Source organism: Verticillium dahliae, genomic scaffold (genome assembly GCF_000150675.1).
Source record: "Verticillium dahliae VdLs.17 supercont1.11 genomic scaffold, whole genome shotgun sequence".
Taxonomy (NCBI): Eukaryota; Fungi; Ascomycota; class Sordariomycetes; order Glomerellales; family Plectosphaerellaceae; genus Verticillium; species Verticillium dahliae.
The window spans coordinates 599,036-622,819 of NW_009276930.1; the positions used below are offsets into that span (position 1 = coordinate 599,036).

The 23,784-nt window shown below is 57.4% G+C and overlaps 10 protein-coding genes across 10 annotated transcripts in view; 5 read left to right on the forward strand and 5 right to left on the reverse strand.

Annotated features, from left to right (window-relative positions):
- The window catches only part of VDAG_05828 (uncharacterized protein), a gene marked incomplete at both ends in the record, with an annotated part of 959 nt that extends 355 nt beyond the window's left edge, over positions 1-604 (reverse strand). The window contains 2 exons of the mRNA XM_009655225.1: positions 71-298; positions 395-604. Coding sequence (XP_009653520.1) covers positions 71-298; positions 395-604 — 438 coding nt within the window. The remainder of the gene's footprint in view (positions 1-70; positions 299-394) is intronic.
- A 634-nt stretch (positions 605-1,238) lies between these two features.
- Positions 1,239-4,134, forward strand: VDAG_05829 (heat shock protein HSP98; the record flags this gene model as incomplete). Its single annotated transcript, XM_009655226.1, has 1 exon — positions 1,239-4,134. One exon carries the CDS (start codon positions 1,239-1,241, stop codon positions 4,002-4,004), a length of 2,766 nt encoding a protein of 921 aa, XP_009653521.1. The 3' UTR covers positions 4,005-4,134.
- A 1,078-nt stretch (positions 4,135-5,212) lies between these two features.
- VDAG_05830 (cytochrome P450 2C31) lies at positions 5,213-7,081 on the reverse strand (the record flags this gene model as incomplete). Its single annotated transcript, XM_009655227.1, has 4 exons — positions 5,213-5,522; positions 5,602-6,018; positions 6,102-6,794; positions 6,860-7,081. 4 exons carry the CDS (start codon positions 7,079-7,081, stop codon positions 5,370-5,372), a joined length of 1,485 nt encoding a protein of 494 aa, XP_009653522.1. The 3' UTR covers positions 5,213-5,369.
- A 1,026-nt stretch (positions 7,082-8,107) lies between these two features.
- VDAG_05831 (phenylalanine ammonia-lyase) lies at positions 8,108-10,042 on the forward strand (the record flags this gene model as incomplete). The annotated part of the gene is made up of 1 exon (XM_009655228.1): positions 8,108-10,042. The coding sequence occupies one exon, from the start codon at positions 8,108-8,110 to the stop codon at positions 10,040-10,042; it is 1,935 nt and encodes a 644-aa protein (XP_009653523.1).
- Positions 10,043-10,921: 879 nt separating this feature from the next.
- Positions 10,922-12,327, reverse strand: VDAG_05832 (FAD binding domain-containing protein; the record flags this gene model as incomplete). Its single annotated transcript, XM_009655229.1, has 3 exons — positions 10,922-11,267; positions 11,322-12,130; positions 12,217-12,327. The coding sequence occupies 3 exons, from the start codon at positions 12,325-12,327 to the stop codon at positions 10,922-10,924; spliced, it is 1,266 nt and encodes a 421-aa protein (XP_009653524.1).
- Positions 12,328-12,793: 466 nt separating this feature from the next.
- Positions 12,794-14,498, reverse strand: VDAG_05833 (uncharacterized protein; the record flags this gene model as incomplete). The annotated part of the gene is made up of 3 exons (XM_009655230.1): positions 12,794-13,378; positions 13,443-13,960; positions 14,447-14,498. The coding sequence occupies 3 exons, from the start codon at positions 14,496-14,498 to the stop codon at positions 12,794-12,796; spliced, it is 1,155 nt and encodes a 384-aa protein (XP_009653525.1).
- Positions 14,499-15,340: 842 nt separating this feature from the next.
- VDAG_05834 (uncharacterized protein) lies at positions 15,341-16,222 on the forward strand (the record flags this gene model as incomplete). The annotated part of the gene is made up of 4 exons (XM_009655231.1): positions 15,341-15,471; positions 15,566-15,724; positions 15,811-16,098; positions 16,183-16,222. 4 exons carry the CDS (start codon positions 15,341-15,343, stop codon positions 16,220-16,222), a joined length of 618 nt encoding a protein of 205 aa, XP_009653526.1.
- A 433-nt stretch (positions 16,223-16,655) lies between these two features.
- VDAG_05835 (aldehyde reductase) lies at positions 16,656-17,753 on the forward strand (the record flags this gene model as incomplete). The annotated part of the gene is made up of 2 exons (XM_009655232.1): positions 16,656-17,391; positions 17,458-17,753. The coding sequence occupies 2 exons, from the start codon at positions 16,656-16,658 to the stop codon at positions 17,751-17,753; spliced, it is 1,032 nt and encodes a 343-aa protein (XP_009653527.1).
- A 2,130-nt stretch (positions 17,754-19,883) lies between these two features.
- On the reverse strand, positions 19,884-20,912 carry VDAG_05836 (para-hydroxybenzoate-polyprenyltransferase; the record flags this gene model as incomplete). The annotated part of the gene is made up of 1 exon (XM_009655233.1): positions 19,884-20,912. The coding sequence occupies one exon, from the start codon at positions 20,910-20,912 to the stop codon at positions 19,884-19,886; it is 1,029 nt and encodes a 342-aa protein (XP_009653528.1).
- Positions 20,913-21,663: 751 nt separating this feature from the next.
- Positions 21,664-23,260, forward strand: VDAG_05837 (FAD binding domain-containing protein; the record flags this gene model as incomplete). The annotated part of the gene is made up of 2 exons (XM_009655234.1): positions 21,664-21,939; positions 22,004-23,260. 2 exons carry the CDS (start codon positions 21,664-21,666, stop codon positions 23,258-23,260), a joined length of 1,533 nt encoding a protein of 510 aa, XP_009653529.1.
- Positions 23,261-23,784: the final 524 nt, after the last annotated feature.

Consider the following 23,784-nt stretch of genomic DNA (forward strand, 5'->3'; position numbering starts at 1 on the left):
TCGGCAATGGCGTCTCGCGCTGCTCGTGGATGGCGAAGCCGCGCTCCTTGCGCGTGCGCGTCGATCGCACGAGCCGGCCCGTCGCCGCGTCCTCCCTGGTCCGGAACAGCTTCTCGTCGCCCCACTCGAGCTCGTGGCGCCGCCGGTACTCGCGCAGCTTCTGAAAGGCCGACTGGCCGGCCGTGCCGGCGCCCGCGGGGAACTGGATGAGGGCCATGGGCCGCCACAGGTCCTTGCGGAGCTTGGCCGGGGTCGACTTTTTCGCGATAAAGGGGAGTTGTTTGAGGGCGTGGTTCGACTGCGTTTGTTCTGCACGTTAGCGTTTCCGGCCCTTTTTGGGGGGTCCCCCTTCTCTCGTTCTCTCGTTTGGGGGGGCTAGAAGGAGAGCACGCACGTCGAGCTGAGGCGTGTGCGAGTAGATGATCTGATGGGAGGTCAGGTGGTGCCAGACCCAGATCTGCTCGCCGTGACCGGGGGCGAAGTTGGAGAGTTCGGGCTTGGCCGTCCTGCGTCGTGACCAGGTGTGGCCGTTTCGTACTGTCGTCCGCGGGATGCCCGCGCTCAGGGAGAGCTGGGCGAAGCGGAAGATTGGCGCCGAATTCATGGTTGCGCGTAGTGCGGGATGGGGGCCACCGTGGATCGTGAAAGGCAGTCAGTCCCCTGATCTGGCTCAATACTCAATGGCGTTTGGCTGCGCGAACAGAAAAATCCCAGAGCTCCAGCGCCGGGGGGCGCGTGCATTGAAACTGTGGCTGGATAGTCATGTGACTTTGCGAACGAGCCACAGGCCTGGCCCCTTCACCTCTGCGGTGCTTCACGTATCGATTAGCTCAGCATGACGATCAGCTTCACCCCCGCGGTCCCTGGTTGGTCGAACCACCCAGTAGCTTCGGGCCGCTTCTAGTGACGTCGAGGCCTTTCCAGTGCGCTCCCGTCGCTGCCCTACGACAACTGGCAGTTGCTGGAAGCATCAGGCTACATCTGGCTTGGCCCACTTCCAACCTGGTCGAGTAGTCTGAATCCCGCCTGACTGCTGCATAAAAGCACTCGACCTCGAGGACTCTCTTACGCTTTCTCCCCCAAGAGCAAAGTAATCCAACTAATGATACCCCTCTACGAGTAGAAGACTCATCATTACTGAGCTTCGAAGCGACGCACATTCCGCATACTCACGACTACAAATCTCGAAACCACACATACACCTTCGCTACATACACACATCACACACCTACGACAAGATGAATTCCCGCATGGAGTTCACCGACCGGGCCGAGAAGGCTGTTCAGGATGCCATGGCCCTTGCTGAACAGTATGCCCACTCCCAGCTATTGCCAGTTCACCTGGCCGTCTCTCTCCTCGACCCCCCCGCAGACCAGAGTAAGGATCAGCAGAATGGTCCTGCGCCTTCGGCGTCCATGTTCAGGCAGGTCGTCGAGAGGGCGCACGGCGACCCTCAACTCTTTGACCGCGCGTTGAAGAAGTCACTCGTCCGACTGCCCAGCCAGGACCCCCCTCCTGACCAGGTTTCCGTGGCTCCCGGTTTCCACGCTGTCCTCCGCAAGGCCCAGGAGCTGCAGAAGGTACAGAGAGACAGCTTCATCGCCATCGACCACCTCATCACCGCACTCGCCGAGGACCACAACATCCAGACCGCCCTCCGCGAGGCAAACATCCCGAAGCCGAAACTGGTGCAGGACGCCGTTCAACAGATTCGAGGCACCAAGAGGGTGGACAACAAGAATGCAGACACGGAGGAGGAACACGAGAACCTCGCCAAGTTCACCATCGACATGACGGCCATGGCCCGCGACAGCAACATGGACCCCGTCATTGGTCGAGAGGAGGAGATTCGCCGAGTCGTCCGCATCCTGTCCCGGAGAACCAAGAACAACCCCGTGCTGATCGGCGAGCCCGGTGTCGGCAAGACGACCGTCATTGAGGGCCTCGCCCAGCGCATCGTCAACCGCGACGTTCCTGACAACCTGAAGCACTGCAAGCTGCTGTCGCTCGACGTGGGTGCCCTGGTGGCTGGCAGCAAATACCGCGGAGAGTTCGAGGAGAGGATGAAGGGTGTCCTGAAAGAGATTGAGGACTCCAAGGAGATGATCGTTCTCTTTGTTGACGAAATCCACTTGCTCATGGGCGCAGGATCGTCCGGTGAGGGTGGCATGGATGCCGCCAACCTTCTGAAGCCCATGCTGGCCCGTGGCCAGCTGCACTGCATCGGTGCTACCACACTCGCCGAGTATAGGAAATATGTGGAGAAGGACGCCGCCTTCGAGCGACGTTTCCAACAGGTTCTCGTCAAGGAACCCACCATTGCCGAGACCATCTCCATCCTTCGAGGTCTCAAGGAGCGGTACGACCGCCACCACCGCGTCACCATTCTCGACAGCGCCCTTGTGGCCGCCGCCAACCTGGCGGGCCGCTACCTCACTTCTCGCCGACTGCCTGATTCGGCCATTGACCTGGTGGATGAAGCGTCCGCCGCCGTTCGTGTTGCCCGCGAGTCGCAGCCCGAGATTATCGATTCGCTGGAGCGCAAGCTTCGCCAGATCATGATTGAGATCGCGGCCCTCGAGAAGGAAAAGGACGAGGCGTCCCAGACTCGCCTCGCTCAGGCGAAGAAGGATGCCAGAAATGTCGAGGAGGAGCTGGAGCCTCTTCGCCAGAAGTACCTCAGCGAGATCAAGCGCGGCGAAGAAATCCACCTGGCCAAGTCCAAGCTCGACGAGCTCCAGAAGCGTCTGGAGATCGCAACCAACGACGGCGACCACGCCAAGGCCGCCGACATCAAGTACGGCGCCATCCCCGAACAGCTCGCTGCGATCAAGGAGCTCGAGGCGAAGAAGGCCGCAGCCGACGCCGCCTTGAGCGCTACTGGCCAAGACACTGGCTCGATGGTTACGGACATCGTGTCTGTCGACCACATCAACGAAATTGTCGCTCGATGGACGGGCATTCCCGTCACGCGCCTCAAGACCACAGAAAAGGACAAGTTGCTCCACATGGAGAAGGTCCTCGGCAAGATTGTCGTTGGCCAGAAGGAGGCTGTCAAGTCCGTCTCCAACGCCATCCGACTCCAGCGGTCTGGTCTCGCCAACCCCAACCAGCCGCCAAGCTTCCTGTTCTGCGGTCCTTCGGGAACTGGTAAGACGCTGCTCACCAAGGCGCTTGCCGAGTTCCTGTTCGACGACCCCAAGTCGATGATCCGGTTCGACATGTCTGAATACCAAGAGCGACACGCGCTGAGCCGAATGATTGGCGCGCCACCAGGATACGTTGGTCACGATGCCGGAGGACAGCTGACAGAGGCTCTCCGCCGCAAGCCCTTCTCGATTCTGCTGTTCGACGAGGTCGAAAAGGCTGCCAAGGAGGTCCTGACGGTCCTGCTTCAGCTTATGGACGACGGCCGCATCACCGACGGACAAGGCCGTGTTGTCGACGCCAAGAACTGCATTGTCGTCATGACCTCCAACCTGGGTGCCGAGTACCTCACACAATCTACGTCACCCGACGGCAGGGTCGACGCGGCGACGCGCGAGAAGGTCATGAACGCGCTTCGTGGCTGGTTCCTCCCCGAATTCCTCAACCGCATCAACTCGACCGTCATCTTCAACCGTCTCACGCGCCGCGAGATCCGCAACATTGTCGACATTCGCATCGGCGAGATCCAGAAGCGTCTGGCCGACAACGACCGCAAGGTCTTCATCGACGTGTCGGAGGAGGCCAAGGACTACCTCGGCGCGGCGGGCTACTCGCCCGCCTACGGCGCGCGACCCCTATCGCGCCTCATCGAGAAGGAGGTGCTCAACCGTCTCGCGATCCTCATCCTGCGGGGCCAGATCCGCGACGGCGAGAACGCGAGGGTCGAGCTTATCAACGACAAGATTGTCGTGCTGCCGAACCACCAGGACAGCGAGCTTCCCTCGGAGGAGGATGACGAAGACATGGAGGATGCCATTGAGGAGGTCGTCCGGGACGACGAGGACCTTTACAACTAGGCGACTCGAGATGTGACTCGAGGGGAAGAAAAGTGGTCTTTTATTTCTTTCTGATGAATTATGAGGCGTTTGAGGTTCAAAAAGGCGTTAGGCACAGCATTCATGTAGATATATATGATGAAACGTCAGTACAAACAAGGGTATAAACCTCATTCAACCCGCTTATTGGAATCGTGAAACAGTTTCGCCTTGCGACAATGTACACGTCAACGTAGCTCGTGATGTGAGGTAGAGGGTCTGAGTTAACAACACCCTCTTCCGAGAAGGTGTCTGGACCAGCACCGACGCTCGACGTCGAGGCAGAGACCGGCACTGGGACGTCGCGCCCTCGCGCTGGCAGCCGAGAAGGGGGTCTGCTACTGGGCAATGACTGCAGCAGAAGCGTTTATTTCTACGCCTTGAGACTAAGAAACTTTCGCCTCACACTGTAGTCACATCGGCTCGTATCGTCTGCAGCATCGCTGACGGATCTTTGTCGAAACACACAACGCATTATGGATGCGGTGAGAGGTTACCTGCCCATCCATCGGACACGGGCATTTCTGCTCCAGGAAACAGACGTTCAAGTCAAAGGTGCGGTCGTGCTAGAGGCACACAAAGCACTGGACCCCCCCTCCTTGGATATACATATAGGCGTGGATGTTGCTGATAAGACTGAAGTCGTTATATGGACACCCGAAAGAGAAAGATCTGAGGGCCAAAAACAGCATGGCTAGGGAGGCTGCGCCTCAGCATGTCCTCTGCCATGACCTCGCGATACTTGGAACAGGGCCCTCCCAGCGTCAGGGTTATATGGATCGGATGTGCAGTGAACATGGGGAGGGGGTTCAGGGCCAGGAGTGGAGATGGACGGGTGGGAGCGCCAGAGGGGCCGCGCAAAAGACGCCTATGTACAGCGATGTTTCAGGTTTTTTAGGGGACAAAGTCTGTGTAAGGCCATAGGCCATAGGCATGGCGGAAGGAGGGGAGACGGCCTGCTGTGCGATGCGGGGCTCGGCTCTTCGCTCTTGGCTCTTGCCTCCGTTCCTCAGCCACAGCTCCGTCTACGTCGCTGGCGAAGTTTTTGTGCATGTCACGTTTCCCGTCTATGAAAACGGTCTTTGAGACGGTGTGCGTCAACGACTTCGGTTAATTGCGTAAACACGGTGGCTGCCTACTCCTCTCTGGACTTCGACATTGAGCCTCACAGTGGTCTTCACAGGCAGAGTCACATCGCAGCTCCCGCCGCTCCAATGCTGTCCCTGAACCATTGATCTGAAATGATCTCCCACGAAATCACGAGAGCCGGGATTCTTGCCATGCTCTCTTCTCGTCCCTTCTCTCGCTACACCCGCTGACGTGGGTTGCCGCGTCGCGCTCACGGGTTCATTTGGCCCCGAACGTGGAGAAGGAAGACTCGTACTTGGATGCCTCCTCCTCGATGAGCGACGAGTGCGCGGCACTGCGAACCACGGCCTTCACGGGGAACGGCTCATGGAGGGCTTGGTGGTTGAGTATCTCGTCGTCGATGGGCCCATTCTGGACACCTCACAGGTCAGCAAACTCTTGATCCAGAAGCGAACAAAGACAAGCAAGAGACGGGCAAACGTCAACGAACCGGACGTAATTCAAAGCAATAGAGCAGACGCGAAAAGGCAACAAAGAGAGCTTGCTCTGCCACCTTCCAGCCGACACAGATCCGACGGCCGCCCCCGAACCCCCAGAAGTTGGGTATCTTGCCGGCGCCTTCGCTGTCGATCCATCGCTCGGGCCGGAACTCGTGGGCGTCGTCGAACTCGCGCGAGAGCCCGATCGAGTTGATCAAGAAGCACGTGCCGGCGGGGATCACGTAGCCGTCGAACGCCAGGTCCTCGGTCAGTTGGTGGGGTGGGACGACGGGCACGGTCGGCCGCCAGCGCAGGACCTCCTTGATCATGGCGGCCACGTAGGGCATGGCCGGCAGGTCCGACATCTGGGGGAGCCGCAGCGAGGCGCCGTCGTTGCAGACGCGCTCGATCTCCTCGCGCGCCCGTGCCTGGGCCTCGGAGCGCGTGACCATGGCCATGCCGCACGACACAAAATGGGCATGCGCGTGTTGTCGCCGCCCGCCGCCATGACCGACGTCGCCAGGTACATGGCCTCCTCGTCGTCCCCGGCGAACCGGACCTCGGGATGGAGGAGCACGTCGCGCACGAACGAGGGCGGCGCCGCGCCGTCGACCACGGCCGTCCTGACGGGGTCCCACCAGGCCTGGAAGACGCTGCGGTGGAACGCGCCCATGCGCGCCCACGAACGCCGCCACGGCTGCAGGAACGCCGGCAGCCTGCTGAACATGGGGAAGAAGTCAACGTAGCTCCGGTTGATGGCCGTGACGAACTCCATCGTCACCCGCTGGTAGTCGTCGAGCTGCGCTCTCGTCTTGTTCAGCGGGTAGCCCATGACGACCCTGTACAGCACCGAGGTGGCGTAGCGGTAGTTGTGCGCGAACCACATGTCGGGCTCCCGAAGGTACCGCCGCAGCAGGTCCACGCTCTCGAGCTCCTGCATGCCGGCGTAGACCTTGAGGTTCGAGCCGCTGAGCAGCTGGTGCATCACGCGGCGCCCCTCGCGCCAGTCTTCCTCCTGCCGGATCACCGTGCGCTTCCCGTTGCTCACGAGATCGCTGGCGACGGGCATGTGCGGTCTCTCGTTGGTGATCTTGCCTCTCTTGGCTATGATCTCCGACACGACGCGGTCCGAGTTGAGCACCACCCACGTCCTGGAGCCCATGTGCAGCGTCACCATGTCGCCGTACGGGATCAGGGACGCCAGCTGCCGGCGCGTTTAGTTCCAAGGCGCGCGTTCTGCTGGCGGGCAAGAAATGGTTCGAGACTCACCCACTTGTTGAACGAAAGGGCGCCGCGACGCGCTCTCATCATCTGTGGCAAGTTTCCCAGCACCGGAACGCCCGGCGGTCCCGGCGGCATGGCCAGTCTTCTCGCGCCGAGTGACCATTTCAAGTCGGTCGGTCTCAAGAACTGAGCAAGCGCTGCGCAGCTGCTGCACAGGAGGAGAAGGAGACCCAGATAAGGGTAGTACGAGGTTTCGACGGTATACATGCTGGCAGTCACCACAGTTGAATGAGACGACGGCATCAGTGATTCTGGTTCTTTTGAGGTATTGAGAAGGAGAGAAACTCTTTCGGAGGGTTTCCCACACCATGAGTATCGTCCAGGTTTGGGGGTGAGGGGAGAGGGGAGAGGGGGTTCCCTCCAACCGGTGAACCAGCATCGCCCTGTTCAGTGTGAAAGCTTAATCTGCGGGGATGTGGCCGTTACTACTACATCATGCAAGTGAGCTGGGACACGCACTTCGGGGCAATAACTGGGATTCCCCGTCTTATGCATGTGGTACGCCAAGGAGGATCCGAGGTAAGTATTGGTCTCTGTGCATTGATCATTGCCCGGAAGAAATGGCCGGCAAAGATTGTCTTCCCAAGCCAGCCGACCTCGCCCGGCCTGATGAGTCGGGGCTGGCCTTGCTCATCCGCTCGGGTCCGTCTGCTCCGCGAGTCCACGCATCGAGGATGATCACAGAAAGATGCTTGTGAGAACTGAGACTCATAGTTGCCCTGCCGTGCGAGATTTGTCCCACCTGCATACTCCGCCGGGCTGGTGCAGGCCGTCCAGCCCTTTCGAGATGGCCAAAATTCCGTGTGACCCGGCCGAATAGCCCTAGGACATGGCGGTTGTAGACTTGTCATGTTTCCTGCAAGTGGCTAATGAGACCTGCATCTACAGGAAACCCCCATGCTCGGATCGTGCGCGGGCGATGCATGCCAGATGGGTACGTCTCGAGATGGTCTTGTACATCCTCGCCGCAGCATTCGCCAGTTGTAGCATGGGGTATGGTAGGAGTTCTGGAATCCTAGCATGGCTGATAGAGTTGCCTGGGTACCTTATGCTCAACGACGTTGCGTGGGGACGTGTTCTCCCGTTCCTTCTTGTAAGTCAAGCTTTTCCATAAGAACCACAAAGTGCTGTCTTCAGATGGGAGGAAGTCATGAGTACTGATCGACGCTCTTCCTCTCACCTTTGACTATTGTTGCTGCCGAACTGTGTCTTTTCCCTCTCTTCTGGAACAAGATGGTCGCTCCACCACGCATGTTTACGGATTTACTCCTATCGCATTGGCGCCATGCCTCGTCATCGTCCAAGGCTACGCTGGAAGTCGGCGGAGGGGACCTGACCATCGCCGACGTCGTGGAAGTATCGAGGCACCTGGCACGCGTGGAGCTCATCCCGGCGTCCATCGCCGCCATCGAAGCGGGCAGCAAAATCATACCGGAGAAGCTCGCCCAGGGCGAGATCATCTACGGCGTCAACACGGGGTTCGGCGGCACTGCCGATGTACGGTCCGACGACGTCGAGGGGGTCCAGCAAAGCCTGATCAGCCACCTGACGTGCGGCATCGTTGCAGACGGCAAAAGGGAGGAGATGGCCCTGGCCAGCAGTAATGGACTTGCAGGCGGAAGCAACAGCGAGGCCCATGCCGGCAATGGCTGTGAGAAATCGAACGGGCAGCTTGCGCAGAAACAGCAACGAGCGTCGACGCCGAGCCCGCTTCCCCTGAACGACGCCCTCGCGGCTACCTGCATGCCCGAGTCGTGGGCGAGGGCATCTATGCTTATCCGCCTGAACTCCCTGGCCGGCGGCGCGTCGGGCATCCGGGTCGACATTGCCGAGTCTCTGGTGGAGCTCCTGAACGCGGACATCGTGCCGCGCATCCCCGTCCGCGGGAGCATCTCGGCCTCGGGGGACCTCAGCGCGCTGGCGTGGATCTGCGCGGTGATGCAGGGCAAGACGTCCGCCACGGCCTTCAGCGGCCGGCGCGATGTCGAGGGGGCCAGAAGAGTGACGAGGGCCGACGCCGCGCTGTCGGAGGCCGGCATCGCACCCATCGGCCTGCTCGCCAAGGAGGGCCTCGCCATCGTCAACGGCACGGCCGTGTCGGCCGGGGTGGCTGCTCTCGCGGCCCACGAGTCCCTCCACCTCGCGGCCCTGTCGCAGGTGCTGACGGCCATGAGCGTCGAGGCGCTGCGCGGCAGCGACGAGAGCTTCGAGCCCTTCATCGCAAGGGTGCGGCCGCACCCCGGGCAGGCGGACAGCGCGCGGAACATCAAGGCCTTCCTGGCCGGGTCGCGGCTGCTCAACCGGCACGACGGCCGCGACGTGGCGACGCTGCGCCAGGACCGCTACTCGCTGCGGACGGCGAGCCAGTGGATCGGCCCCGTGCTCGAGGACTTTGGCCTGGCGTACGACCAGCTGACGGTCGAGATCAACTCGGTGACGGACAACCCGCTGGTCGACGCGGCGGCCGGCCGCGTGCTCCACGGCGGCAACTTCCAGGCCCGCGCCGTCACGTCGGCGGTCGAGAAGCTGCGCCAGGGCCTGCAGGGCCTCGGCCGCATGCTCTTCGCCCAGTGCACCGAGATGATCAACCCGGCCACGAGCTGGGGCCTGCCGCCGAACCTGTGCTCCGACGACGACGCCGGCGCCTCGTTCCTGTTCAAGGGGCTCGACGTCGTCGTCGCCGCCCTCGCCTCGGAGCTGGGCTTCCTGGCCAACCCCGTCGGCTCGCACGTCCAGACGGCCGAGATGGGCAACCAGTCCCTCAACTCCCTGGCGCTCGTGTCGGCCCGGTACACGCTCGAGGCCGTCGACGTGCTGTCCCAGATGGCGGCGGCGCACCTCCTGGCGCTGTGCCAGGCCCTCGACCTGCGCACCATCGAGATCGAGGGGCGGCACGACGACGCTGTGCCGCCCGACGCGGCGCCCTACATCGGCCAGGCCTCGCGGCGCATGTACCGCTTCGTCCGGAAGGATCTCGGTGTCCCCTTCCTGGGCGAAGCGCACCTGGCGTCGACGGAGGCTGTGACGCCGGAGGGGGTCACGCCGAGCATCGGGCTCTACAACACGCGGATCTACGAGTCCATCAGGTCGGGACGACTGTATGCCGTCGTTCTAGAGATCCTCCGAGAGGCGGAGGAGCAGCGAGCCACGAATGGAAATCACGTATAAACACGCCGGCCTGCCATGCTACGAATCCACAGGTATCAACGGATATCGGCACGTGAAGATCGAGAGCACGCAGTGGTTATCGTATACGTACAAGGTAGACACACAAGGATAAACTTCTCAGTTGCACTGGAGAGACAACGGCATGACCACAGTGACAGACTCCTTACAGCAAGCAAGCAGCCGCCGGGGTTGACGGTGTGTAGTGGCAAGGCGGGCGCAGAGACAGGCGGCAGAATATCAATCAGACAGACCCTTGTCTGCGTGAGATGACGACCGCGTGGCCTCTTGTCCGACGGGCGGCAGATGTGTGAGCTGCTCAGCCACCTCCGTGGTCCATCCTAGTTCTAGTTGACCAACCGTGTATGCATTTGGACGCTCGTTTCGTCTTCAACCCACCCACTCCCACCTACGCCGCATGTGGATTGCGGCACAAGCCGAGTTGCTTTGGAGGGTCGCCGCCCATGCACTGATAGTGATGCCAACCCCTTGCGGAAGGATGCCAGGGTCTTCCGCCGCGTGGACTTGTCAGCAAGGTAGATACAACAGCCTCCCCGGCGGCAACACCCCGAATCCCCATCGGAGCTAACGGATTCGCTAGATCTACTCTGCGCGTTCTCTGTATGACGGCAAGGGTAGGTGGGGGAGCGTGTGCCTTGTCAGACAAACAGACTAGACATGTCAGTCATGTCAGAATACCACAGAGGACCAGCTGTTGAACGTGAAATGGCGCAGTGGGTACATGCCACTTGTTTACGGCCATTGTCCTTCTACGATGGCTTGTTGCTTTGCGCATAGCTCGGCATTCAGGACTGGCTGGCCGGTGCCATGCTCTAAAAAGCCTTCCCATTTGGGGGTGTGCTCGTGTTTCCATGTTCTGCCCTAGTTATCATGGCGAGGCTCGATCCCGTCTTCGCGGGCCTTGTTCAAGAATGCTTCCCACGCCTCTCTACCGCTTTCGGCGGCATCATACTCCCAGAGCCACCTGAACAGCCCATGGTCCGCACCCGCGCGAAGTCCCGCATCGCGCTCCTCCTGGCCTGGGCCATCCGAAAGAGCAAACATGGCCTTCTGTTCCAATGTGCAATGTCGGACATCTGAGGCTCGTGGTTTGCGGACCTCCTCGAACACCCGGAGAGCGTCGGGAATCTGGTCACGGCCCACCGGCTGGCTGAATATCGCTCCCAGGACGCCTGCATCTTCAAAAGCCTGCGCAGCGCCCTGCGCTCTAAACAGGGGATCATCAGCTTTGTTGAGGAGATTGCAATCCTTCGCTACTCACAAGCACGGCAATATCGCGTGAGCGGCGTCACCAATCAGCACGAATCGTCCACTCTCATGGCGCCACTGGATCACTTCATGGATCTGGAACAGAGTCCACTTGGTGCAGACAGATCCTGGAACGTTGATGAGCTCATGAAGCACGGGGTCCCAGTTGACGATCTTGCTCCTGAACTCGTCTAGGTCTGCTCGCTGCGGCCCGTACATGACCTTGCCGCCTGCACCCTCGGTGTACACCAGAACCAGGTTGAGTATATCGTGCTGAATGAGGTACGAGACGACGTGACCACCTGGTCCCATCCAGAAGTTGACGCTGCATCTTCTTTTCAGGTCCCAAGCGGCATGGCCCTCCGCTATGTTCTTGGTAGGGACGGAAATCCGGTACACGACGTCGCCAGGACTGTGAGGAGGGTCCTCACGACCCAGCAGGATGCCCCTGCAGCGGGACCTCTCCCCGTCCGCACCCAGGATCAGATCCGCCTCGTAGACCTCGTCATTGGAAAGGCGTATGGACGGCTTGTGGAAATTGATCTCCTTGACTTCGCTGCTCAGTTTGAGAGTTATGCCATGTCGCTCCATCCCCGACAGCAAGGCTCTCAGGAGGTCGGCACGGTGAATCACGATGTAAGGGGCCTCCTCACGGACCAGTGTCGGATGAGATACAGGCAGCGACTGTGAGAGCATGTCTCCTCGATAGGAGCGGAATGTCCCGGCCTCTGGTTGGGCTGCATATTGAAGGACCTCCTCGAAGACACCCCAGCGCTGAAGCAGACGCGTCGCATTGGGGGATAACTGTATCCCGGCACCAATCTGTCAAGCCGTGTCAGAAGACATGTACATCTGGATTTCAGAAAGCGTCAAGCTACTTCTTGAAGCTGAGCACTTCGCTCAAATACCGTCACACGGTGACCGGCCTGAGCAAGAGCCAATGCGGAAGCCAGGCCACAAAGACCACAGCCCACAATGAGGACCGAGAGCTGAGGCCGATAGTTGCATGGATCTGTCATGTTGAAGATGAAAGATGATGGGTTCTCATTACCCCCTAGGATCCCTGGAGCGAGGCCGGGTGCTGGCAGCTTTTACATTATCCAGCTCACGTTAGACTATCTGCAGCAAACTACCAGGATGAAGGAGCCGTGTATTCCCGTCACTTGCTCAACTCGGCTGCTGAATCGGCTGCTGGAGTGTTACCCGGAGGTACTGGCCATGCATGGTCAGACGTTACGGAAGGAATTCCATATCATCAGCGACCCTGGCTTGGGGCGCGGGGGGGCCACATCCTTGGCCTAAAAGAAGTGTATTGACTATCCTGTGACCAGGACCTTGCTGACTCTCCGCAAAAAGGCCCTTCCCCGCTCATGCACTCCGAGTACGCGCGGGACAGGTCATACATGGTACAGGGTGTGCGCGAAGTATCCATTCATGCCTGTACACTCAAGCCGCCGCCGTGCTGGTTCCGTTCTACGACCATACTTATACAAAGCTGGGAATCATCGAACAATGACTTATTACCGAAGACAGCTTTTCGCGGTAGCCAATGTTGCATCCATTGACGAGGTCGTCTTGCGCCCAGACAGCCTGCAATATTCTCTTGCAATAGTTCAAAGACCGCGACGAGCTCATCTTCTCTGTCCTGGAGATGACGTCGAGGACGGCGGCCCGCTGCTCATCCGTTCGTGCCTCGCAGCCAATGACGTGAATCGGAAATTGCTGCTTGCAGAAACTGAGCTGGGGGAGGATAGCGAATGCCTTGTCGATATTCTGTTGCGTCCTGACTGGTTGGTCGATCAGGTCCTCGAAACATCGGTCGAGAAACAACAGTATCGCGAGTTGGTATAGTTGCATGACCAACGTGGTGTCATCCGAGGCACGACTGTCATCATCCGGGACTTGCGGTATTGATAGGCTTCTAATCCTCCAGTCCAGGACTTCCAGGAAGCTCTTGTAGTCACCCACGCCGCCGCTGGTGTTTAGCGGGATTGCGCTGCTAGATACCGCATCGCATACTTGGGACAGCAGATTCAGCATACAGAATATGGGCGGCGGCAGCTTAGATACCTGGAGAGCCCGGATGTTAGGCTGACTCTGCGTGCCGTCGTGGAGTCTCAGTCCTAGCACGTACCTGTGGACAGAAGAAGTCGGTTGGAGCCGGCGGCAGGTCCGAGGAACCACCTTTCGTCCAGTGCAGTAGGGAAAAACGAGCGAGAACGTCGTGGTAGTGTACCCAGTCCAGCAGGACGGCCACATCGGAGCCAAGTTGATGCAGCGTCTTGGTAGAGCACGCGCCAAAGACCGCCTTGACACCTCCGAGGTAGAAGGGCCAGTGGCCCGAAGTAGAAGACGACTGGTGCATCTCGAACGAACAAAGCAGCATGCCCGTGGCGGCATGCTGCAGGGTCGCCTCCACGCCCAGACTCGGCGCCCTTGGTTCTTGAGCCAGACTTCCCAGCGCAGCGACTTTCAGCTCCAGAGCTTGGGACTGCAGGCCGTAGCGATGAAGCGAAGCAAAGGCCATCAACGCTTGGAGCACCGGCGCAGCCGTGATCGTCTGCCCCTGCAGCGCAACCCGGACCAGGGCACACCCGAGAGCGGCGTTGTTGCAGCCAAAGGTAGCAAGGGACAAAGAGGCTACACAGCAAACTGTACACGTGAATGATACACGAAGCCGTCAGCTCTGCCTCCCCTTGACCACCAGGCTGGTTGGTGGCTATCCTTGATTTACAAACATACAGTATTCAAGCAGGTCGCGGTCAAGGGCTCCCAGTTTAGATGGGTTCCAGAACATCGGGACGCTGAGCGAGGGCAGTTTATTGCGTACCGGAACAGAGCTCGTCAGGCTGTGATGCAACTCGATGTCCCAATTCGACGTGTGCACAAACCGCGCGTCGGAGATCAGGCTCGGGGTACCAGGCGGCCTGGATGGCAGAGACGACTTGGAGACGACGGCACGTCGGAGATCGTTAGGGCGCGGCCAGGACAACCTGAGGCCACACCCTGGGCATTTCCGTCTGGATCGAGAGCAGTTCGTGCAGGCTTTCCTCTCCTTGGCACGATCGCAGCTGGTGGTACGACCTGACCAGGTTAGCGGTCTTCATGCTTTCTTCATAGGTCCTACGCCTACCTTACCTTGGCATGCGTGATTCCTGGTAGGGGCTGTTGCTGTCTGCAATTCCCCCATGGTCAGGGGCAGCAGTCGTTGATGAGCAAATCAGAGATGTGAAGAGCCACGGGAACAAGCGAGGATAGAAGCTTGTGGCGTCGACATTATATCTACGAACTTGCTTCTTCCAAAAATTCGGCGTTGCATTGCATTTTGAGAGATTAGGCGTACATCCGAAGCACGTTGGTCCGACATTGAACGAGGTGATGGGCTGGGCTCTCCCGCTCTCGTGCCTTGCTCCAATCTGCACACAGGTCTTTCATGTTGGTGGTGTGAAGAAGACATTTGGAGGATTGATCGGCCGGAAGGCAGGGAGGAAGCGGGGTGCATGGCCGTGTCCCTGGGCGACTCTTCAATATGTTTTGGGGTAGATAGATGCGTGAGTGGGTGTGCCTATGCGTGATTAGGCAGGTAAGATTGAAAGGGAGTATCACCAACATGACATGCATGAGCAGCCAACGCAAGCATTCGGCGGGTAAACCAGAATGTGTGGCAACTTTGTGTGATTATGTGGTTCGTGTCGGCAAAGCGTAGGAAGGCAAGAATGCCACAGGATCAATATAATAGCAGTCAGGGGGGGTACTGCGCACTTAACGTGGCATATCTCAGCGTCTTGGCAGCCCTCCCGAGATGCACGTCAGACGGCCAGGCAGCTCGGGGTGATATTTCCGGGGACATCTATTGCGAGGTACGAATGAGCACGTCAAAGGCACATGAGACGAAGAGGTGAAGCAGAGCGCTAGAAAAGCCGCACACAGAACCCCCCTGATGATGCGATTAGCTAGAATGAACCCTCCTCGGTTCTCCAGCTGATTTTCGTAGCCTTTGCTCCGTTGTCATCTCTTTTGATCATATGCAAAATGGTGCGAGCGTGGCAACTTTGGCTCTCGCCGCGACCGCAGCATCGCAGCAGAAACAACTCTCAGCCGGCCTTCAAGCATCTCGGTGACGCTGCGCTATACGAACCTCTCTCAAAACCTGACGGCCTTTGGTACGTCAGAGAGACGCATTACATAGAAAACCCACTCGTTCGAGCCGGACTGACTGGACCCCCACTGTAAGTGAGAAGCATCTGGTCTTGACAGTCAAGAAGCGATCCTGATCAGCACGAATGGTAGACACATCCATCGCTTACAGGATGAACACTTCAAGGTCGAACAAGGCGTGTTGGGGGCGGTCAAGAATGGGGTGGAATACGCCGTCACCAAGGATGACGGAGTCTTTCACATTCCCGCCGGCACGCGGTGAGTTGCCTCCCAAAGGACCAGGCGTTCCACATGCTTGCTTCGAGGGCCGCCTCAACTAACGAACAGCGCTTTTGGGCCTGAAGACATCGATTCTGGTCTCATAAATCAGCCACGGAAACTCTCGTCTTCTCTGTCTGGCTGGATCCCTGCAAGGATACTGACCACATTCTTGACGTGAACTTCCTCCGCAACCTTTCTGGGTACGTCGATGACTGCCTCAAGGCAGGTCTGAAGCCGTCCGTCTTGCAGATTATTCTCTTCACTGAGCACGCATCCTCCCTTCTGTGCCCGCCATTCCTGAATTGGATGCCGGTTTGGTTGCTTATTTGGGTACACTGCGGGCTTGCCTTGTTCGCAGAGACTGTGTTAGGGTAAGCATCTGGTCAATCCCCACGAACCCTCGCATGAATCATTCAGGCGCTCGCCTGAGTTTGCTGACGCTCTGTGAATCTCAGCTATGAGAAATCGTACCCTGAGTACACCAGAAATTCGTAAGGGGTTCAGTCCGTTGTCATGAGCGTTGCTAGCTTGGCAGATACCATACCAAATTGAATGAATCGCTGGCATATTCCGGTCAGCATTCTGTCGTACAAAATATGAATCCCTGTTCTATACAAATCTTGAGTGAACATTGGCTTGGACGTTCAAACAATCCTTCCCCTGAACCGCAGTCACCGGTTTCAACACGATACCAGAAGATCAAAATATGCCTTGTCGCGGTGTTCAAATAATCCGTTCATGTACAACGCTTAGATGTAATGAGCAATGTCCCATTTCTGCTGGAGGAGTAATCTTGCATAGGTCGGTAAGTTTCTACGTACCTACCCACCATGCACGTCCATATTTAATCCAAACATCTCCCTCCCTCCCATTTATATCTCCTTCATCTGCGCCCACCTTACTCTACAGCGTGTGACTGGCAAACACAATGTCTCTCTCCATCGAGCAATTCATCGTTCCCGGAGGCTCTATCGTGCTTGTCACGGGTGCCAATGGCTTCATTGGATCTAACATCGCCGACCAGTTTCTCAGGCTCGGCTACAAGGTCCGCGGTACAACACGTAACCCCGAGAAGCACGCCTGGGTCAGCGCTCTCTTCAGCAAAAAGTACGGCCCAGGAAAATTTGAGTTGGTGGCTGTGCCGGACATGAGCGCGCAGGGTGCTTTTTACCAAGCTGTCAAGGGCGTCTCGGCTGTCGTCCATACAGCATCCATTTTCACCATGGACCCGAATCCTCACAATGTGATCCCGGGGACGATCTCGGGAACAGTCAATGCACTGGAAGCAGCCGCGCGGGAGCCAAGCGTGAAGCGCTTCGTCCTCACATCTTCCTCCACTGCCGCTTTGATCCCCAGGCCTAACAACCCCTTGAAGGTCACCACCGGTACATGGAACGACGAGGCTGTGGAGCTGGCGTATCGCGACCCGCCCTATGAGCCGCAGCGCGGGCTGCCCGTCTACGCCGCGAGTAAGGCCTTGTCCGAACGGGAAGCTTGGAAGTTCATGAACGAGAAGAAGCCTGGTTTCACCCTGAACGCCGTTCTGCCTAACATCAACTTTGGCGCGAGCCTCGACTCTGTCAACCAGGGTCACCCTTCCACTTCGGCCATCGTAGCAGAGCTCTTCAAAGGAAATACCACCTACCTAGGTGGGATCACGGCTCGTAGGTTCCACCAGTGTGCACCACAAAAGAGGCGAAGAATGACATGTGCTAACTCGCAAACGCTAGAGTACTTTGTCGATGTGCAGGACGACGCCCTGCTGCACTGCGCTGCCGCCCTTCATCCCGATGTCCAGTCCGAGCGTGTGTTCGCCTTCGCTGAGCCCGTCAACGGGGACAAAGTTCTGGCCGTTCTCCGCAAGCTCTATCCAAGCCGCAGCTTTCCCGACAACTTCCGGGCTGAGGAGGATTTGACCGAGATTGTGCCCCGCAAGCGAGCTGAGGCTTTATTGCGCGACATGGGCAGGGAGGGATGGACAAGCTTGGAGGCAAGCATCAAGGGAAACACGGAAGACCTTGTTTGAGGTGTGAGGCGATGTGGCGAATGCGACAGCTTGCTTGTTTGGTCCTGAAGGAGGTAGTGGTTGCCCCAGGGCAACATGCGCTGGTTCGTGTTATGCAGTGCAACACAGATTCCTCGAAAGGAGCAGGTCTATGAATATGTCGACGTTTCATTGCTGTTGGCAGTCGGCCAGTGATTTCCACCACTGTAATTCTTCTATTCTGTTGTGTGTGTGGGGAGGGGGGGATTCCGACTACGCCTCTCCATCCAGGGTTAGGCGTGTACTGCCTGGCCGGGCGGGATCTCGCATAATCTGACCTGCGGCGGGACACAATGCGGGAGCATGGAGGCGTGGGCCCTGCAGGATGACAGTTGACAGCGGCTCGAGTCTGCCTTTCGACGCCGGGTGATGTGCCGAGGGGTGATTATTGTATGCAGTCATCCTTGTCAGATTAGAGCCGCCCCAACCACCCCGTAAATACAGAGCCTGTCCTCACAGACGCCGTGTTGATGCCGCTGGTCACTAATCCCGGTGATTTTATCTTGCCGTGCGCATACATGCCGACCAGACCGTGAAACTTGCCTACAATCTCCTGTGCCACAAGACATGCAGCGGATGGTATGCCTCAGTAGGGTAGAATGGGCTCAAGCTTACTACCTCCAGTTAGCCAAAAAGTATCAGGACATCACGATACATTGATAAAGAATGGGCGGGGGGGGGGGGGGGGTTTCGATGTGAGCTGGTGGGGGGCTCGAGGCTATGAAGCGGAACATACGGCCGACTTGGCACAACCCCACACCTCCTGAAAGACCAGATTCATCCAGAAGTGATCTTGAGTCGGTTGGTCCATGCATTGATGAACCTGTCCACTCAACAGCGGAGAGTCTCGTGCTGGGATTGTTCGTGATGCGGAAACCATGGTGAATACCACCGTATAACCCCAGAGAAACGTAGTTCGAATGTCAGCCAGCCAAGAGGGGGGCGCAAGTCATGTCTGCCTCATTGCTTGTCGGATGGGGGTTTCCATACATATCCGCTGTCCCCGCCTGTCCGCCGGGCTCTTCTGCCCCTTGCCCGCTATCGTCTTTGATTCCCTGCCCTGATCGCTCACCACGGACTACGATAGTGAGTTGAGAAGGAAGACTGACTGTCACTGAAATCGGGTTCAGTTAGGATGGCCCTGCACGGGGTTACCTCATGTCCTCCAAAGACGACGACAGACCATCCTATCAAGTGCACAGTGGAGCACCGCCGTAAAGATGGTGTATACGAAGAGACCTTCATGCATTGGTTCACTGGCCAATTTCTTCCTCGGGCGGTCGCTGTTTTGAAGAAGCACAATGTCTTGAAATATGCAGTTGTAGGTGACTGCAAAACAACCACCTTGACAGGATGCGTCTCGCTGACACAACTTGATGGCAAGCAAAATATGGATAGTCAAGTCGGCGCGGCGTTTCAGGTCGAGGCAGGCCAAGTGCGGCCTGGCTGGAAGGTGAATGACTGCGATCTCGTGTTGGAGTATTGGGTCAAAGACCTGGAGAGCTTGAAGAGCCTCGCCTCTGATCCAGAATGGATTCAAACGGCCCTCGAGCCTGGGAATGACTGGTTTGATATGTCCGGACCTACCATCCGCATAGGTTACGATACGACATATCTGGAGCATGGAGAGATTGTCAATGTAGCAGGTCGAAAAAGAAGAAGCAGGGTCACCGCCAGCTTCGACTGAGATGTTGATTCTTGAACTCGATAGCCGCCATTATCCCTTTCTTCTCGAGAGCTTCAGTCAAATTGCATAACGAACGGAGAAGTGCATGAGATGCTTTCAGTACTTTTTTTTCTGGGATTAGTTCAGGAGGAGGGAAATGCGACGAGATTCCGTCACGTCGTAGTCTAGACTTGGAGAGTCGAGGTAATGGTATTTGCCCAAGTATTGAGATTATCAGGTGAGAAATATTCCACCTTTTATTATGTGCATTTAACAACTTGTTAAACCGAATTGAAATTGATGCTGATAGTATGATTGATACTTATGTTATCGGAAACGCCATGCAATCCTCGCCCCGTCACTAGATTGAGGCAGACGTCGAGATGCCTCCTTCAAGTGTCAGCCCGTCTCTAATCCAATCCATGCAGTCTGCCCAACCCGATCAGTCAATATCCGTGCTTCTTCGCAAAGAATTCGGCCAAAAGCCCGGCGAAGATTGCGGTGCCAACATAGCTGCTACCGGGACCAAACGCCCAAGCGCAGCTGTTACTGTCTTCCAAATCGACAACCCAGATCATCCTGGCCAACAGGAGAGCAGTTACGCCACAGGAAATGGCGTAGTATGATGCGCCAAACCCTGCCAGTTGGCCCGCCGCGACGAGAAAGTAGACCTGCACAGCAGTTGCTATGTAGCAGGCTGGTTTCGTCCCTTTCCTTCCGAGGCGCACAGCGAGTCCTTTGACACCAGCTTTCAGGTCATCAGTGTAGTCCTGATGAGCGTAAATAGTGTCAAAGATGACGGTCCAGATTATCCCGGCGAAATATAGGCATGCCGCTGACTGGGCCAGAGGTGCGCCAAGGACCTTGGACACGCCAGCTGAGAGGTCTAACGAAGACTGATCCAAAAGAGGTGCTAACGGATCCTTCCCGAGCATTGCAGCTACCATAAACACAGCATAGGACAGCCCAAATCCCAGCTCGACTTGCGGGTAGTTTGTGCAGCGCTTCAGAAGGGGGTAGATGAACAAGAGAACCCCATCTACGACGGCGTGAGCCCGAGTCGAGTCGCCGAGGGGGTACAAGATGCAGGCCCCTAGGGCGATCAGTGCAGCAGTGAAGATATGCGCCTGCGCCGTCGTGACAGCACCTCGTGGGATGGGCCTCAGTCGGCAGCGGGTGACCTGGCGATCAAAGTCCTGATCTAGGTTGTCGTTCCATGTGCAGGTAATGCCGCGGAAGGTTATAGTCCATAGTCCCAAGTACGCTGCGAGGAACACGAGCGCCTTTAGATCGAGATCGCTGGAGAAAGGGGGGATATTGATGGCAAAACCAAGTCCTATCAAGTAGTGCCAGTAGAAGGCCCAGAACCCTGACTGACGGTCGAGACGCATGAGTTCGGCGTACGGGACCCATGCGTCTGGTATGAAGCGAAAGATGCCATGACTTGGCCTGCTGTAGATTTTTACTTCATCCATGGCGGATGAAGAGAGTGGTACTCTCCGGAGTATGATGGGTAGAACTGATGCGGAATCTCTAAGGTCGCTAAAAGTTGGCTGGATTTGTATGATGACGGGTGATATGGGATTGTCGAGAGAGCCGCGGGCTGAAGGATCGAAGTGAAAGTCATGTCGGTGGCATTACCAAGGCTGAAGAGACCGGACCTATCACCATCTTTATCAATCATCATCGCAATCTTACCAGGTAGAGCAGAGTGTGTAGACACTCTCGGCCCAGTGTGTTTAGGAGCGACAAATCAGGGCACATGCACGGGGAATGGCACAGAATCAACAAGGGGTCCAACTTGAGATCATTAGTTGCCTTACAGGCTTTGTGCCGGCTCACCTGCATATATCACGGGAGGGGGCAAAAACTCCGGTCCAAAATGATAGCAGCCCCGCTCGAGAAGGCTGCAGTCAGCAAGTAGACTTAATGAGCAAGCAAATTTACGCCCGAATCCTTCTGATAGTGTCATCGACTTGTATTATGTAGAGTAACGTCAGATTCCTAGAAATAGCAAGTTTATTACCCCTGCCCATTGGGTGAGACGGCCCGTACTGGCGGAAAAAAATCCCCCCCTGGGAGTGGGAATTGTCTGCGCTGATATTGGTTGGCATGGCCCATGTATGTCAGTTCTCGGTCCTGTTGAGTGAAAACCAAGCCAGATGCTCGACCTAACTGCAGCACCGATACCACCACAAGGTTGATCATCACAATACGACTGTCGCAATGAAGGCCTCGATACTTTCACTGTTCTGTATTCTCTGGGGTCTTGCAGCTGGTGCCAGCATCCCCAGATACTTTGAGAAGCAAGCGATCACACGTCGTGACTTGACCGCCAAACAAATCCGAGAAGAACTCGGCCTCCGGGTCTCCAATACCACCTTGATCTTCGGACCGGAAGCTTGCCGTTTCGAAGAGGCCACTTCCAGATGGACGGACTCTTCCAAGCCTGACGTCCAGGTTGTGATTGAGCCAGGAACTGAATCAGACGTCGCGACAATTGTAAGACCTCAAACCGCCACCGACTACAAGGAGAGATCCCACATGCTGACACTGCTTCCGAAAGGTCCAATACTGCAACGCGAACAGCATCGATTTTTTGGCACTCAACGGCGGACACGGCGTGGCGGCAAGTCTTAGTACATTCAGTGGCGTCCAGATCAGCATGCGGCAGCTCAACAACATCACCATCCAACCCGGCAGCAAGTCGGCATGGTTCGGAGGCGGCACCCTCGTAGGCCCAGTCATCCACCATCTGTGGGACAAGGGCTTTGTCACCACCACCGGCGGGTGTGAATGCGTCGGCATGCTAGGCGCCGGTCTTGGGGGTGGTCACGGTCGCTACGAAGGCCTGTACGGTATGATCAGCGACAATATGCTGCAGCTCAACGTTGTCTTGGCCAACGGCTCCACCATCCGCATCAATACCACGAGCCACAGCGACCTTCTCTGGGGCATGAAAGGGGCCGGGCACAATTTCGGCATTGTCACGAGCTATGAGATGAACATCTTTCCCCGGGGCCCCGACACCTGGCATTACCACAACTACATCTGGCGCGGTGAACAGTTGGAGGCTGTCTTCAATGCCCTCAATCATTTCCATGGTAACGGCTCAACTCCCATTGATATGGCCTTCAACGTTGGAACCTTCATGATAGACGCTTCCGTGAGCAGTGAGGAGCCTGTTCTCTCTTGGACGTTTGCCTACCGTGGCACCTCCGAGGAGGCCGAGAAACATCTCGCCCCCATGAACGCTATAGAGGCCGCCTACGAGGAGTTTGGCGACGTGCCTTACTCGCAAATCGCCCATGCGCAGGGCACAGGCATGTCCGACCCCATCTGCCAGCACGACGGTGTGCATATCTCGTCGACAGCAGGTCTCCAAGTCTATAACCTGACGGCCGAGCGCCTCATTTACGAGGGGTTCAGCAAGCGCGCGATCGAAGACCCAGACCTCGCGGCTGTGACGGGCATCATGCACGAAGGCTACGCGACGGCCGGAGTTGAGGCCATTGACTCGGCGAGTTCGGCGTACCCCTTCCGCGCCGACCGCCACCTGATGTTCTTCAACGCGGCAGTAACAGACCGCGATAGCGCCCTAGAGGAGAGAGCCAGGGTCTGGGCCGCCGAGGTCAGTGACCAGTGGAACGCGGGCCAGCCGGGCCGCACCGGCAATGTCTACCTCAACTACGCCACCAGCTTCGAGACCCTCGAGGAGCGGTACGGCCACGAGAGCTGGCGCATCGAGAGGCTGCGAGGCCTTAAGGCCCAGTACGATCCCAACAACCGCTTCCGCTTCTACAATCCCATCGTTGTTGAATAAACCGGAGGGCACAAGCCGTTTGTACGTACTCTGAAGGGGTGGCTGAGGGGTGTGTTTGAAGAAACTCATACCCTTTACAAGATCTTTCTTCTTAGTTGTGAGGATTTAAAACTCCCTAGATTCCAGATCTGAGCGACATTGCTCACACAAAACAATGATCAGCATTCCCTCCTTGCGCGATCATTTTACGCTCTTCCACTCGTGATGAATTTAGTCGCTTTAGACGCAGCAAAATACCAAGCTTGGATCAACAGTGGCATGACTTGTCTGGCGCCAGCCCTTAGACCGAGGTCAACAACACCGACCGCTTCTACAATGCTGTGCTTTGATGTCAATCGCGAGTGATACCTCCTCGGCAGGACAGGGACACAGTCACCAGCGAAGATGTATCGCATTTCTCACCCAAACCCGAATCATCGAGCGTAACAATACTATGCGCCGTTGAGATGTAGCCTGCTTCCGAAGTTCACGCTGCTTGATTCGACTCAATCCAATGGCTTTCCAAGACAAATAGGAAGCACACC